Source organism: Rutidosis leptorrhynchoides, unplaced genomic scaffold, assembly GCF_046630445.1.
Source record: "Rutidosis leptorrhynchoides isolate AG116_Rl617_1_P2 unplaced genomic scaffold, CSIRO_AGI_Rlap_v1 contig87, whole genome shotgun sequence".
NCBI classification, from domain to species: Eukaryota; Viridiplantae; Streptophyta; class Magnoliopsida; order Asterales; family Asteraceae; genus Rutidosis; species Rutidosis leptorrhynchoides.
The window spans coordinates 87070-103001 of record NW_027266879.1 but is presented as its reverse complement, the minus strand read 5'-3'; the positions used below and the strand labels follow the sequence as shown (position 1 = coordinate 103001).

At 36.5% G+C, this 15932-nt stretch overlaps 1 protein-coding gene and 1 pseudogene across 1 annotated transcript; one reads left to right on the top strand and one right to left on the bottom strand.

Moving 5' to 3' along the window:
• Positions 1 to 445: 445 nt before the first annotated feature.
• Positions 446 to 3025, top strand: LOC139885213 (metal-nicotianamine transporter YSL2-like; annotated as a pseudogene).
• A 1315-nt stretch (positions 3026 to 4340) lies between these two features.
• Positions 4341 to 6931, bottom strand: LOC139885212 (rab GTPase-activating protein 22-like). Its single transcript, XM_071869150.1, has 5 exons — positions 6756 to 6931; positions 5976 to 6111; positions 5846 to 5895; positions 5681 to 5734; positions 4341 to 5586 (listed from the first exon to the last, which is right to left on the bottom strand). Exons 1-5 carry the CDS (start codon positions 6929 to 6931, stop codon positions 4341 to 4343), a joined length of 1662 nt encoding a protein of 553 aa, XP_071725251.1.
• Positions 6932 to 15932: the final 9001 nt, after the last annotated feature.

The window sequence follows — 15932 nt, the reverse complement described above, 5'->3', positions numbered from 1 at the left end:
CAATTTTGTAGTATAGTACACATGCAGTCTCTGTCTCTCTCTGTCTCTATCTAATTCAACCCAAACATATTTCTTAGTTGGTAATCTTTCCTTAGTTCTCTGGAAGTTTAGCTATAAAGTTTGGATTTTTGCAGCAACCCCAATGCCGAGGAGCTTAATTTAACCGACCCATTATTTGGATTGTTGAGATTATGTTGTAGCATTCAGTTTTTACGATCAATTTGAAGACAACCCAGAAAAGAGAAGTAGAAAAAGATTTGCATTTTTCAATTTCCCAGGAGCAGCATTGCAAAGACTGAAGATTTTGTTCAGGTATGACGAATCATATACTATTAGATAGCTTAATGTTGTTTTATGAAAGATAAGGAACGTAGATTCATGCAGGATTTGTTGTATTGAATGGGATTTGATGTTTGGATCAGATTTGGAAGCTTGGTAGTTAATAATGGGGGACATGCGCAATATGCAAGAAATAGATGATACTAGGAGAAATGGGGAATTTGAAGAACAAATAAGGGAAGAATCAGAGGATTTGAAGAGAATAATTCCATGGCAAAAGCAGATTACTGTTAGGGGACTTGTTGTGAGCGTAATAATCGGCGTAATTTATAGCATCATATGCATGAAACTGAACCTCACAACTGGTCTTGCCCCTAATCTAAATGTCTCGGCTGCTCTCCTCGGCTATGTGATTCTGAAAGCATGGACCACATTGCTTCAGAACGCTGGGATTAAGACAACTCCTTTCACTCAACAATAGAACACTATGGTCCAGACCTCTGCAGTTGCATGTTATGCTATTGCTTTCGGAGGTTAGAGATTCCGTCATTGTTTCTCACTACCTCCCTTAGATCAAATGCAGGATGATTGAGATTGCAGAATTTCATCTGTATAACTAATTTTGTGAATACTATGGAAATGCAGGGGGCTTTCGATCACACTTGTTGGGTTTAAACAGGAGGAATTATGAGCAAACAGGAATAGGGACAGAGGGGAACAATCCAAATGGCATTAAAGAACCAGGACTTAGTTTGATGATTCCATTCTGTTTTCGTGAGCAGCTTTGTTGGTATTCTAGCATTAGTTCCTCTCAGAAAGGTATAAACAGGATTATTGTTCATATTTATCTATTGCATGGGAGGTTTATTAGCAATGGTTTTGCACTATGATGTTGAATTTGATCCTCGGTGTTTGCTCCAGATACTGATAATAGACTACAAATTATCTTATCCAAGTGGTACAGCCACTGCTGTTCTTATCAATGGGTTTCATACTCCAAAAGGAAGCAAGCTAGCCAAGTATGAGTTTACTTGTTCTAACTTCTTCTTCATTGGTACTACTCGTTGAAATTTGGGAATAACAAAATATTTCCTTGCAGGAAGCAGGTTCAATCATTCCTGAAATTCTTTTCAGGTAGTTTTCTATGGTCTTCCTTTCAGTGGTTCTATACGGGTGGAGATAATTGTGGATTCGCTCAATTTCCTACGTTTGGGTTGAATGCCTGGAAAAATCGTGCGTACTCTGTTAAGCTGATCTGTTTCTTCTTCGCTTGTATATTTCCATCATAAAACAATACTGAACACATGCTTGTTTGAACTTTATTTTGCAGATTCTTTTTTGATTTCAGCATGACTTACGTTGGAGCAGGAATGATATGTTCCCATCTCGTGAGCTTTTCTCTAATTTTTGGTGCTGTGATTTCCTGGGAATAATGTGGCCCTTAATAAAGGGACTCAAAGGTGAGTGGTACCCAGAAACTTTATCTGAAAGCAGCATGAAAAGTCTGACTGGTTACAAGGTCAGTGAATAAGAACCTCAATCCATTCTTTTTCTCAGCAGAAAATAATTTCGTCTTGAAAATTTCAATCATTTCATTTGCTATAGGTTTTCATTTCAATCGCTCTAATCCTTGGAGATGGGCTCTACAATTTCATCAAAATACTGTATTTTACTTCGAAAGGCATCCGTGAGACAATGAAGAATAATAAAAACAGTAAAACATGTAAGTTCAAACTATTCCTCGATTCCAGCTTGGTACATTTGTCGATAATACCTAAGAAACTACTAAACATACACCCTTTTATGGTTACTTCTCATGAAGTTCCAGAAGATGAGAATCTGGCCGTTGACGAACCCCGTCGAGATGAAGTATTCACGAGAGAGAGAGCATTCCTGTGTGGGTGGCGTGTGTTGGGTACATCTTCTTTGCCTCAATCTCCATTATTGCTCTCCCATTCATGTTCCCTGAACTGAAATGGTACTACGTAGTCGTTGCATGCGTTCTTGCTCCTTCACTAAGCTTCTGAAATGCTTATGGAGCTGGTCTAACTGACATGAACATAGCTTATAATTACGGCAAAGTTGCTCTCTTTGTGCTTGCTGCTATGGCCGGAAAAGAAAACGGCGTCGTTGCAGGTCTATTAGGCTGTGGTCTGATTAAGTCTATGGCTTCTGTCTCGTCCGATCTGATGCATCATTTCAAGACTGGACATCTCACTTACACTTCTCCTCAATCCATGCTTGTGGGCCAACTCTTTGGGACAGCCACAGGTTGTGTTGTGGGTCCGTTGACCTTTTTCTTGTTCTACAAGGCATTTGATGTGGGTAACCCGAATGGGGAATACAAATCTCCTTATGCTGTCATTTATCGAAACATGGCAATTATCAGTATTGAAAGCTTCTCTGCACTTCCACGCCACTGTTTGCAGTTGTGCTTTGGGTTTTTGGCTTTTCAGTGACTGCAAACTTGTTCATCGACCTTTCTCCAAAGAAAATAGGGAAATGGGTCCCTTTTCCAATAGCTATGGCCGTGCCTTTCTTAGTTGGAGGTTCTTTTGCGATTGATATGTGTGTGGGAAGCTTGGTAGTTTTCGTGTGGCAGAAGTTGAACAGAAAGAAGGCAGATGTAATGGTACCAGCAGTAGCATCTGGTTTGATTTGTGGTGATGGGATATGGGTTCTCCCTTCGTCCATACTTCCCTTGGCCAAGGTTCGTCCTCCAATATGCATGACCTGGAACAACTAGAAATTTTGTAAGAATCATTTGCAAAACTAATCTTAGAGCTAATCGATTTTTTTGGTCAGTCAATCTCATTTTCAATAAATCATGTAGTTTTTTCACCAGTAGAAAGGTTGCACCATGAGAAGAATTGGAACAAATGGACGTCTTAATTTCTCGTGCACAACTAAGAAAACTTGTTTCTCATCATACTTAAATACAGAATACTCGGAAACTGACATAAAACTCAAAAGCTTTTCGACTTCTCCCTCTGCAACTTTCTTTCAGAGTAGTGTTTTCCCATTTCTTATTTTTTTTTCACAACGGAGGCTAGCAGCAACAGTAGGGAAAACTCCGTCCACATGGTGCTGATATAGTGTTATGTCGGTTCTTCTTTTAATTTGTTCTAAGCTTACCAAGTTGTAGGCTTATTAAGATCTTATGAGAATTAGGTTTAGATTCAGCTTTCCTTTGGGAAACTTCGTACGCACGCAAATGGATTGCAGAGTTGCAGCAAGATTGGAGCATTTTTTCGCTGTGAGAACCGAGACGAGTGTTTGAAGGATAAACCGTGACCCCCCTTCAACTTAAACGAAAATAACATCTGACACGTAAAACTATCAAAACTTACATCTGGCCACTTAAACTCCATCCAACATTTGGGTCCGGGCGTCACGGAATGTAGACGTCTGTAAGCCTCTTAACGACAACAGGCGTTTGAATTTGTGACGAGATGGCAAAAAAGGACCACCCATCTAAGAAACAGAAGTTTGGGACCAAATCGTAAATGAAGTTAAACTACATACACTACTGACTTAGACTTCATCTCCTTCCACCAGTCGGTTTTGAGCAGATTCATAACTTGGCAAAAAAGCTCAAAATTACAAGTCCATTCACGCAACTGCAAGACAAATCTGAGTCTCAGAGTTGTACAGTTCCCTGCTACCAATTTCTCAAACGCACCAATTTTTCGTTGTAATCAAAGTTACTTGTGGATTAAGCCTCAGACTTCAGAAAGAACAAACAAACAAACAAAAAAACTATTGGAATGAAAGGAGGAGGAATAATTGATATATTATCCTTATATAGATACTGATCAGTAGAGAATTCTAACATAGATCATCAAGTTGGTAACTTCAAATGACTACTACCTTCTTGTCATCTAATTTAGTAGACCCGACTGGATCCTGTCAGAGGTGCCAAAAGAAAAAAATTATGCAAATTCAAAGCATACAAATTCAATGACGTTATCTCTCTGACGTTACTGTTGCTGCCTAGTCTTTGATATACTATGGCTGCCTTGCTTTCTTGAGCAGTACACAGCCAAGTTGTAAAAACAGAGTTATTGAGAAGTTGTTTGGTGGAAAGATCTCTCAATCTTGTCATGCAAGGTTACGACCAAGTCATGAGCATCGTCGAGGAGCTTCCACACATCAAGTTGTCCAGCCATGTCATTGCACTCACGAAAGATTTCATCCATGCTGTTGTATTTTTCTACAATCAATTTCCTTCTTTGCAATACTGAAGCAGCAATTGCAAAGAGTAACAGGTCCTCAGTTGGTGGTGCTCGTAGCCTTATCCTGCTCCAAGCTGATTTTCCGATTCCAGCCCTGATGGCTGCCTGATCAGCCCACATTACCTCCCAAAGAGAAATTGTCTGTTCAAATGTTAGTTCCCTCCTAAACAATACCACCACCATTCTATAAACAAAGAAGCAATCCTCCGCTTCGAGCTTCTCCAAGTGCCTGTAAAGGTGATAATCCTTGCATTTTATTATTTTGGACACAGTACTTAGCTGTCTTCTGATCCCCACCTCATCAAGCCTGAAATTATGTCGAGCCTTCTTCATAAAAGCCACAAAACACCAGAAAGCCTCATGATCTGAGGTCATTACCGAAATAATAGGGGAGAGAAGATCACTCATTCCTTGGCAATACCCAATTTCTGGGTCATAGATTGCATAGGCTTCGAGAATAGCGACGAGTCTTGCAGCATGGAAGATTCTGCACGGTTCAAGGTGATCGTAATCCTTCAACCCAACAACTTCGGCTGAACGATGTGCTCGACTTTCAGAAACAGTAGCTTGAGACGGAGAGTATGGGATCCATTCAGAATTGGCTCTTACCGCATCAACACGAATAATTCTTTGCCATGTGGTGAAATCTTCAGGTGCTCGTAGCGTTGAGGGAGAAACATTCTCCTTGGACGTCAGGTCAGGATCATTGTCCTCTGAAGAAAGGGAGAATTGGATAACGTCCTCGCCATAACAAGAGTCTGAATCGGATGACTCAGAGTTCGCACCTGATTGATCAGCACTTGTGATTCGCTTTGATTCACTGTTTCCTTGAAGTAACCCACTACTGGAGAGTTTGTCTGAGTACTCAGGGTTGGGGCTCCCATCCTCACTAGAAAGAGAGTCCCTTGCACTAACTACATCATCAGAACTAGAACTATCAATATCCTGAATAACGCTGCTGGTATCCTCACTGCATCCGGATTCTCCAATTTCATTTTCAAGCAACTTAAAACAGCCATTGCTTCGTTTTAGGAAACGTCGGCACTTTCTACGTAGATTCTCATATTCCTTCCTGCATGGATGAGTTGGCAAAAAGTTAAAAAGGGTAAAGAATTCAATTCTGCAAGTGATAACTTATTAAGACTCTAAGGGCCAAGCCATCTAACCTTCTATGAGTTTTCACAATCTCTCTTTCTGTCTTGGTACTATTCAACTCATATCTGTTGAACAAAGGGAAATTGGGTATAATTAAGTTCAAAAGACCAACAGTATTACAGATATCGAAAAATATTAAGCAATGACAACACCAAAATAGGGTAAATATTGCTTACACTCCAAGCAGGAATGGCCACACCTCAGCCCTAATACTTGGATCAACACCCTGTCAAATACATACAAAATATGAATACTAAATCATAGTAAAAAATCAACACAAAACACAGTGAGGAAATGAGATCTCACTCTGCTGCGAACTTTCTTCAAAAACATAACCCCGCTGTCTTTGAGTTTCCCTTCTTGTGTGAACAAGCTTTTCCATTGCTGAGGTCTAAGTGGGCTTCTTCTTTTTATGCGAGACCATGGTGATTTCAGACGACCGCTGAAAATGCCAAAATTGACAACCGAAGATTAGCGAGGATCAAACATAGCATATCTTGTAAAATAGTAAATACATGCATGTAAATCTCCATTCACCACAAACACGAACAAGTAAATTTTCCAACGGGACCCATTTCAGAAGCTTCAAGTTAAAATAAAAGGGAACCATGATAAGCCAATAATTCTGGAAGTAACAAACTAATCGTCCTTGAGTGCAACTCACATGTCTTCCCAGTTACAATATTGGGGTGGGGAGTGACCAAGGTTTAGACAGTGAAGAGAAAAGAACCAACTCGCTTCTTAGATTACGTAAACTACTTGCAAAAGTTACTGAGGGACAACCAGACTAAGTTTGACAAAGACAGTTCCTCTAAGTTTCAAAACTCATTACTATGCTTCTAGATCCAATAATATTGCCAAGTCAATGCACAACAAACAAACAAAAACAGTTGAAAGACATCCAAATTTTATTCTTTTTTGTTTTCGCAGATTTTACGAAAATGAAAACTGAATTCAAATCAACCTAAATAGCCGCCCATGAGATGTGAAATGTAGGTGAACCAATACTAGCTGAACCAATAAGACAGAGAGAAGAAAAACTAAGATCGGATCTGAACAGAGCTAGAGAAAGAGAGAGTGACTCACCGATCGGAAGTGGAACAAGGAGCTTGCGGTGAGATAGAATTGACAACAAATAGAACTGAACGCAATCGAATCCAGGACGACGAGGAGGAGGACGAAGACGACGACGACTTCGGTGACGAAGAAGATGACGACGACGACGGACAAGTATGACTCCGTTTAATTTTTACAGCTTTCATCTACAATTACTTTTATATCTTGAATAAATAACAATCTCTCTCTACTAGCGATTCAATTTCTTTCACATTAGTACTAAGCAGAAGGAGCTTCAATCAGATTGCTTTTTGAATTTCATTTATTAATTTGTTTTACCTACTAGTAGTGTAGAACACGGTGGCGAACAAGACGATTCCGGCTACAGCTGTGAAGGCCGATGGAGAAGAAATCAGCTCCGACCAGAATCCTCCGCCGCCGCCGCCAAAGAGGTGGATTCCGGTGGAGCTAATATAGTTTCTGGACATGGAAAAGAAGAGAAGTAGAATAGATTCCGATGGCCCTCTTCTTCTTCTTCCTGTGAATGATAATGAAAAGTAAAAGAGGCTGCTTTTACTTTACTTTAGCTTCTTCTTTTTCTCTCTCTCTCTCACTCTCTCTTTGGGTATCTTTGATCAGAGTCTCCTCTTTGTCTTGTCTTGGGGAGTGACTAGTCAGTCCAATCGCCCATTTTTTTTTTAATAAATAAATAAACAAACAAAGCCATGATTTCAAACTCATGAATAAATAAATAAATGGCGGAACAGTCCATTTTATATAAAAGTAGTTAGAATAGTCCATACATCATCTTATGTAGCGATTTTGGTACCAACGTGGCGTGGGCATGAATATTAAAATAAAATTTAAAAAATTATTAGATTATTTGATTTCCCTTCTAATTCAATTAGATTTATTTAATTTATATTAGTGGTTATTACTGAATATATACTGCATGGGATATGAAAATAGAAAAATGTATCATATGTATAATTTCATAGGACTCACAAGTCAATTAGGCCAAATAAAGTCTACCTTAGAACTAACTCCGTCCCTAATTAACCATCACGTTTTATATTTCATTTGAATGAAAAATATGATAATTAATTAGAGGGTGAAATTCGACCTTATGTTAAATTGGACAGGGTCAACATAGTTATTCCATTTATAAATGCATGGAGGAGGCCGTCCTCGTGAGGGAATTTATTAAGCTCAGCTCGCAGGCCGTAATTCTTATTGGACCATGTCAACATGAACCATTATTTAGCATACAAGAAACCCGGCCATCAAAATCAGAGACAATAAAAGAGTTATTTTATGCTTCTAATAGCAAAGGTTTGATGAGACAAACATATTTAACAAAACTACATTTCTAATAGCAAAATTTGTCATGTTATTATGTTTGAACCTTACTCTAAACTCTTTTAGAATATATCCTAACTCTCTAAATACTTTAACTCGGTCACTTTCAAGCATATTGGAGAGTCTTATAACCAGACAATGTAAACATTACAGCTTGTTGCTGCAAATACTGGTGAAAGGCGATTCTCGTTATGAGATATCCAAGAAGGATCATGTATTTAACTTTTGAACTTTTTTAGACATTTCAAGTGCGTACATATCACCATCACCTTCCTAAAGTTGGCTTCTAAAAGAAAAATAGATGTTTGAAAGCTTGTCTCCACCTAGAATATTTCACTCTAATTGAAGAGGAAGCATAGTTTAGTTTAGTTCACTATCAGTTTCGTTCACTTTTGATGAAGTGTAATTTGCCGTTGGAGTCTATTGAGCGATTGTGCAAGATTTTTCGGCATATACATGTGTATAACGAAGTGTAATAGAAAATGGTAAAATCCTACTTTATGCAATGACAAGATTGAAAGTCGAAGATTATATCCCTCTTAATTAATTTCGTTAAAGATTTATATCTTTCTGCCATTGAAAATAATTAGATGGCAATAATTTTCGTTAAATCTAATTACGTGGCAAAATAACCTAATTACATGAAATTTTTAGCCAATTTTATGCTGGCACGTGGCAAATGACATGTAAAAAATTCCACATGGCTTGCTCAATCCCAGATCATACCACATCATTAGGCATAAAAAAGATCGATTCAATATCGACAGTCAGTTCAGTCAGGTTCAAACTGAACCGGTTCAATCCGATTCATATATCTTTTAAAAAAAATTATTTTAAAAAAATCTATTAGTTTTTTCAATTTCTTTTATAAAAGAGGAATTTAATAAATATTTATAATTTAAAAAAAATCTGAACCGGACCGAACTGTCTGGTTCGATTTTGAACCAGATTGAATCGATTTTTTTCATGTCTTATGATGTGGCATGACGTGGCATAGAGCAAGCCATGTGGAAATTTTTTATACATGTCATATATCACGTTTCTGCATAAGCTTGGTTAAAATTCTATGTAATTATGTTTAACGGAAATTTATGCCACCAAGCGATTTTTAACGACAGAAAGATATGAATGTTTAATGGAATGAACTAAGAGAGATATAATCCTCCACTTTCAAATAAAAGAGATATTTTATTTGTCAATAAAATCTAAAATGAGCATAAAGTGGATTTTTCCAATAAAAAATACATATTTTCATTGTTCTATGTTTTTGTGCTTTCTTCTTCGAACAAAACTAAAATTTGGAAGCTGGGAAATACGGATTGCAATTAATATTTAAAAAATATATATTTTATACAAAATGATTGAGTAATATATAGTATAATATATTAAAAATTATGAGTGTAAAATAAAAATATTAAATAAAGAATAACTTGATTTTCATTTTCAAAATCGCTCATCAAACATTCGATATTGAACATTTAAATTCAATAAAATTTACTTGTATCGATGATATAGTACGAAATTAAATATATATATATATATAAAATGTTAATAGACACAGAATATATATCTGGATGTACAACTTTAATAGTAATTATTAAGTTTTCCACTAAAATATAGTATTTAAATTATCACTCTTTTATTTATATAATAAAAAATCCAAATAAAGTTTATGAATTTAATAAAATTCATGCTAAATGATATAGTACAATATATATAAAATGTTTAATATAAATAGACTATAATAAATTTTTTGAACCGACGGTTTTTTTGTCCCGATTTATTTTTTTTTAAAATAGGCCGAACATATAAGCGGCGGATGATTAGAGTCATAATTTTGAATTATTTTTTTTATTATTCAAGAGATTTATTTGAAGACCACGCTCGTTGTACTATTTTTCACCGATCCATCTTCACCGTAGATCAAGATTTTAAGGCAGGATCGATTAGTTATTCTAGAAACCGAAATACTTCCTATCTAACCTCATATAATATTATTAGTTTGTTTTCATGAACGGAAAGTTTTTAGCAAATATAATAGGAATGTTATCTAAAAGTTTCTTGATTCATTATTTGTTTTATGATAATTTGATTTGTTGACACTAAATTAGATATAATAAAATGTATTTGTATAAATCTTGAATTTAATGCATCAAACCGATCATCCACAATATGAATTATTTTTTTATTATATTATAATTAATACACATAGAGTGCCTTCTAGCTAGGATCAGTGACTAAGAACTTGTTTAGCATGTCACTTCAACATGTTTAGATGCTGGCTGCGAAAAAAAATTCTAGCCAAGTGGAATTGAGATGTAAGCCAATGCGAACCTTGGCATCTAAGGATCCACTAATGAAGTATCTGTCATGGACAATCTGGATGCAGGTTGCTGTTTCATGGCAGATTGAAAAACATAGCAACATTAGTAAGACAACGATAAGTTCAGTAATAAGGTCGATGGATTTTATTTTTTCTGATTCGTGGCCAACTAAAAGAGATAATGTATAAATCAATAATCTAGAAAATGCTTAATAGAAAGTGAACCCTTGAAGGAGATGACAGTCGTGCATTAATGATCAATGGCTTGAGATTTCATGCTTCCTGAAATGACATTTTCCTGCCCAAGTGAGCAACTCAGTTCTAATGCCTTGAAAGCAACATCAATTGTGACAGCAGCTACTCTTCAAACTCCTTTCAATACTTTCCGTAGATAAAAGTGCAAATTCTTTTGCTTCAATTAATGATGTTTGATATGTGTCTCTAAAGACATCAAAGAAACAAAATTCAGCACAATATAGAAAGCAGCGCAACAAGTATATATAATTATAGAATTTAATTTAAATGGTATAATAGATACCAATTGCTGTATGCTCTATTATTTTTTAAATATACTTGTGCGAGTTGACCATGGAACCTAATACGGAAATTTATTTAAGTAAAACCAATCTCAAAGCATATCAATATAGGAAATTATAAAATACATATGTAATCTGTAAAGATAGGAAAACATATAAAGATAGGAAAATAAAAAATATACATATACAAACAACACATGGTGATAGTTAAATTGTTTCATGATCTACAGAGACAAAACAAAATGATGCTAAAAGTACAGTTCATTCAAGCTCTTCAACCATTTTGCAGAAACTTACGTTCTCGTCATCATCATCTTCCTCTTAATCACTTGGTCCGGCAGATCGCCCAAGAAGATTCTTCAGCTCTTTTTCCAGATTTACTTAGTCCTCCGCCTCTTCATCATATTCTTTAGTTATTACTGAAACTATACCCAATGTAAGCATATTCTTAATCTTCTTTTGTATCAGCTTGTTCAAGCCAACTGTAATTGCATGTTGGTTTCAAAGTTATAATGTGGAATTGAGACTGAACTGCTTGATAACTGGAGGAGCAGGAAGTTCAGGGACAAAGTAACATCGTTCTTCAGGATCATTACCAACCGGCAACGGCTTCATCATACATCAGTGATGCCAATTGCACCTGTCAAAATAAAATGCCAATTGCAACCATAAATATCTGGCAAACACAACGAAAGAACCCTACCTTAAAATAAGAACCATAGCACGCACAATTAAAGATTTGTACTTCCAATCACAAGACATGTGATTAAAAAATTGTTACTTTAGTTGTTATGATGAGACCAGTCAGTTGACAGCCCCAGTGCTTGGCCAACCTAAAACTACATATCAAGTCATTATTAAAAACACATCAAATGGAAAGAATTCTTCATGCATAGTTGTTCTTGTTGAGAAATTTATCTCACCGATTGCAAGGTGGTATAATGATTCACAAAATAACATACACTGATATCAAATTCAATTCAATGTACATGCCAATGACAGATCCAGAATCCAGATAGGCTGGTACTGGTTTGTCATCTTTATTATATCTATCTCGACTTTGTACCTTTTGAAGTCATCCAAAATGTAGTTCATCCTAAACTCTAGCTGCAAAATGAAAGCAAGACATTTTTTCTCCTTAATTAAAAGCATTAAAGGGAATAGAAAGGAATTAAAACCATCCATGAGAAAATAATACTACCTCCGTCTTAAAATAGATGCAAATTTTTCAATGTAATTTGCATGCAAAAATTTGTATCTATTTTGAGACGAAAATAATATAATTTTTCCTAACTTTTTTCTGGCTACAGAGCGACTTGGCATAGAGTAATCCCTCCAAGTTTCCTCTACCTTGAATATCAAATAGCTTTGACATATTGACAATTATGACATAGATTTATGAACATAAACTCATAACTAAAACATGCTTGCTAACTATTTATCTTGGAATTAATATACTCATCATCCATCATTCACTATACATGTGATCCATTTATCGGATGCAACTTACATGAATATGTCTATTAAATCAAGATGTTTCACCATTTCACACATTTCTTCCTCTTATTTTATTGTTAAAAAGAAAACTGCAGTTTTATAAGGAACGCTATGTCTGTTAGCTGGGAAGTTGTGGAGGCATGGAAAAGCTCAACGATGCTGGCCTGAATCTTCTCCCAAATGAAGTGGGAGTCAAGTTTTATGTGTTTGTGAAAGTGAATTCTGACCTAATTTGACGGATTAGTGTAGTTGTGTTAACGGTGCCAAGTTAACACAGTATAATAAAACAGTGCAGTAAGTAAATAACACAGTATATGTTTACGCAGTTCGGTTTCCCTACTCTGCGAGGCCTAGCCCAGAAATAAACGACATTCCACTATTTTTGCAACAATAGGACAGTACAATGATTACAATTCGCAAATCTATAATCTACTTCTTATTTCACTAAGCGTATTCTTCGTTTACCTTAACGGCCTAATCAAACGGATTAGGACTTACACAGTTGCCTTACCAAACGGATAAGGACTTCTTGCAACCCTCTTTCAGATTACAAGTGCCGGTTGCCTCATCAAGACGGGTAAGGACTTTCTCGCAGCCTCCTCACAGGTTACGAGCGCCACAGGTTCTTTGCACAGTAAAGAATAACTCTGAATAGTTGGATAAATGCTCACAGTAATCACACACAATATCTAAACAATTCACAGACACACATGTCAAACAGATTGTGAACTGTATGGTGTAAAGAAGAACGTCTCTCTCTCTAGCAAGCTATATGAACAAATTGTTAGCTCAAGACGTATATATTCAAGATTGTAGAGACGCTGGTCTTTTATAGCAGAAGTCCTTGAATCCTTGGAGCATAAGTCTTCTACACAAAACAGGAAAACAATTCCCTTTTAGAATAGGAATTGTATCCTACAGAAATCCTTTCTTTAATTCACTCCCTCTTTGCTTTAGGATTTAATTAAGACTCCTCCACCAAATCGGAAATCAAATCCTTCTTCAATTCGGAAATCAATTCCCTGCATCAAATTCGAAAATCAAATCCTTTCAGAATAGGAATTGTTTCCCTATAAGAATCCTTCTACTGATATACTTTCCTTTTGCTCAAAATTTAATTAGGATTCCTTTTCAGAATAAGAAACCATCTTTAAAATAATATTAGAATCCTTTCATCAATATAATTCCTTCCATTAAGGAATTAATTAGGATTCTTATAGAGAATAGGAAATCAAATCAGATCACATAATTCTTTTTTTATCGGATTTTAATAAGTCTCCTCCATAGAATAGGAAATCCATATTTAAATCAATTCAAATCTGATCTTAAATCATATCAAATAAGGATTCTTTGTTTATACTAGTTTCCATAAGACTTGTATTGCAAGAAGGAAACAAATCTTCTGTTTAAATGGTTTTGACGAAAATAGCCAACTCTGATAAACTGCCGCATAACTGTGTTTACAGAAGTCAGCTAGCACAGGTTAGCGTCACAGGCAGTTTGTCTCAACAATCTCCCCCTTTGGCATTTTTGACAAAACCTTCAGTTATAATCTTCAATAGGCAGCGGAGCAACGAAAACAACAAGTCTTCACAACATTGGAATAAATGGAAACTAGTAAAGTGCAAACAATTGCAGAACTGTGTTCACAGACACCAGGAAACACAGTATCGATTTGCACAGATCTGACCGCCAGATTTGAACGCCTTCCAGTATCTCCCCCTTTTGGTCAAAAAATTGCCAAGGCAACTCCAGGAGATAATAATCTAGCAAAGAAGTCAGATGAAGTGTAACTTGTCCAACAAAATTACTACACAAAGTGCCAATAAGATGAAAGTTCCGAATAGTTAATCATGACAAAAACTTTCAGCAAAACATAAATGCTCTCCTTGAGAATTAGCTTCGCGCAATCCGAGCTTCCATAATCAACCTTTATTTCCTTAACCTGTACTCTTACTTTTCTTTTCTCTGTTTAAGGACTGAACCCTAATGCTCACAGGTACTTCAGCACAGTTTTTGCAGCTTTCTCCACATCAGATGGAGAGATATTTCGTTGCTCCCCCTCAGTCTCAGCACTAGTATAAAGAGACTCCCCCTCAGCACGAGCCTCCCTCTCAGCTTGAGGGTTGCCACAGATATCAGCAACAACTTGATCCTCTATGTTAACAGGATCTTCAGCAACGACAGGCAGACTAGATACTTCTCATCATCTTATCTTACTGTATCAGGCTTCCTCCTTGGATTTTAGCTTGTCACAACCCATCCATTCAGCAAAAACACTTCCACATTTTTTTTGTATTTTTTTCTTCCTTTTTTTAATAAAATTAATAACAGAAAAGACAAGATAATTAAATGGTATTTATAGGGGATGGAAGCACTTATCTCAAGTCTCACGTAATGGAGCAAAGTCCGAGAGCTCCTCTCAAGAACTCAAAGCGACTTGTATCTAGACTCTTCGTAAAGATGTCCGCCAATTGTTTTTCGGTTGAAACATATTTCAAGGCCACTTTCTTCTCTTCTACAGGCTCTCTAATAAAGTGGTTACAAACCTGGATGTGCTTCATTTCGGAGTGCTGCACGGGATTCTTCGATATGCTTATAGCACTGGTATTCCTGGTATGTGTGCTAACAGGCAACGCCTCCACACTAGGTGTGTTTTCATTACTGTTAACATCTTCCGACCCTAATGCCCCCACACTAGGTGTGTTATCATTAGACAGAAATTGACCTATTCGAGGTTCACCATACCAATCGGCTGCCCTTTTTTATGAGACTTTACACATAAGACTCTTCAATTCTTTCTTCTTCACCCAAATATGTCGTTGAGAGTGATTGACAATATCAACCTTCTTCTTTGGCAGCTTTCTTGGCATTGAAGTAATGAGTCTTCGAATGTCAGCTTGTCGTGCAAAACACCTAGGTCTGATATGTCTAGGTTTGTTGTAATAGTGATATATGACTCTATGTCTAGTCATTCTGTTTTCACACCTTGAACTGCAGCTTCCTCTTTTAGTTCTTGATGATTTGTGACCTATTCCAAATAGATTGTTCTTCGGAGATGTTTCATCCAGAATCTCATCAAGATTTTCTTTTCCTTTATTGAACTTCTCAATGGCACGATTGGCTTGTTCTAGCTTCTTCTCAGATTCTGACAATTCAGATTTCAATTGATCAATCTCAGTTTCGTATTTTTCAATCACCTTGTCGAAATCCTTCCTTTCAGCTGACAGTTGATTTAATTCGTCAGCAAGTCCTTGATTGATTCTGAGGGATTCAGCCATTTTTCCAAGAAGGTCTTTGAAAGCAGAATGTATGTCTCTGTCATCATCACTATCTGAGCTTTCGTCTGAGCTTGAGTTTTCTTCTAACTTATCCGTGTAGTCAGGTTCTGTGTGCACAGAGTTCTGGTTTGTGTTTACAGAAGCATGAGTTGTAAAAGCTTTATAGGCAGGAAACTCACTCTCACTTCCATCATTACTGGACTTAGACTTG

What these genes read in the sequence shown, in the direction of transcription:
- LOC139885212 (XM_071869150.1), bottom strand. Translation starts at nt 6,931, where the DNA reads ATGAAAGCTGTAAAAATTAAACGGAGTCATACTTGTCCGTCGTCGTCG. An exon ending in TGAAGAAAGTTCGCAGCAGA is followed by an intron (nt 5,896 to 5,975) that starts GTGAGATCTCAT and finishes TGTATTTGACAG; the next exon opens with GGTGTTGATCCAAGTATTAG. An exon ending in TGGCCATTCCTGCTTGGAGT is followed by an intron (nt 5,735 to 5,845) that starts GTAAGCAATATT and finishes TTTGTTCAACAG; the next exon opens with ATATGAGTTGAATAGTACCA.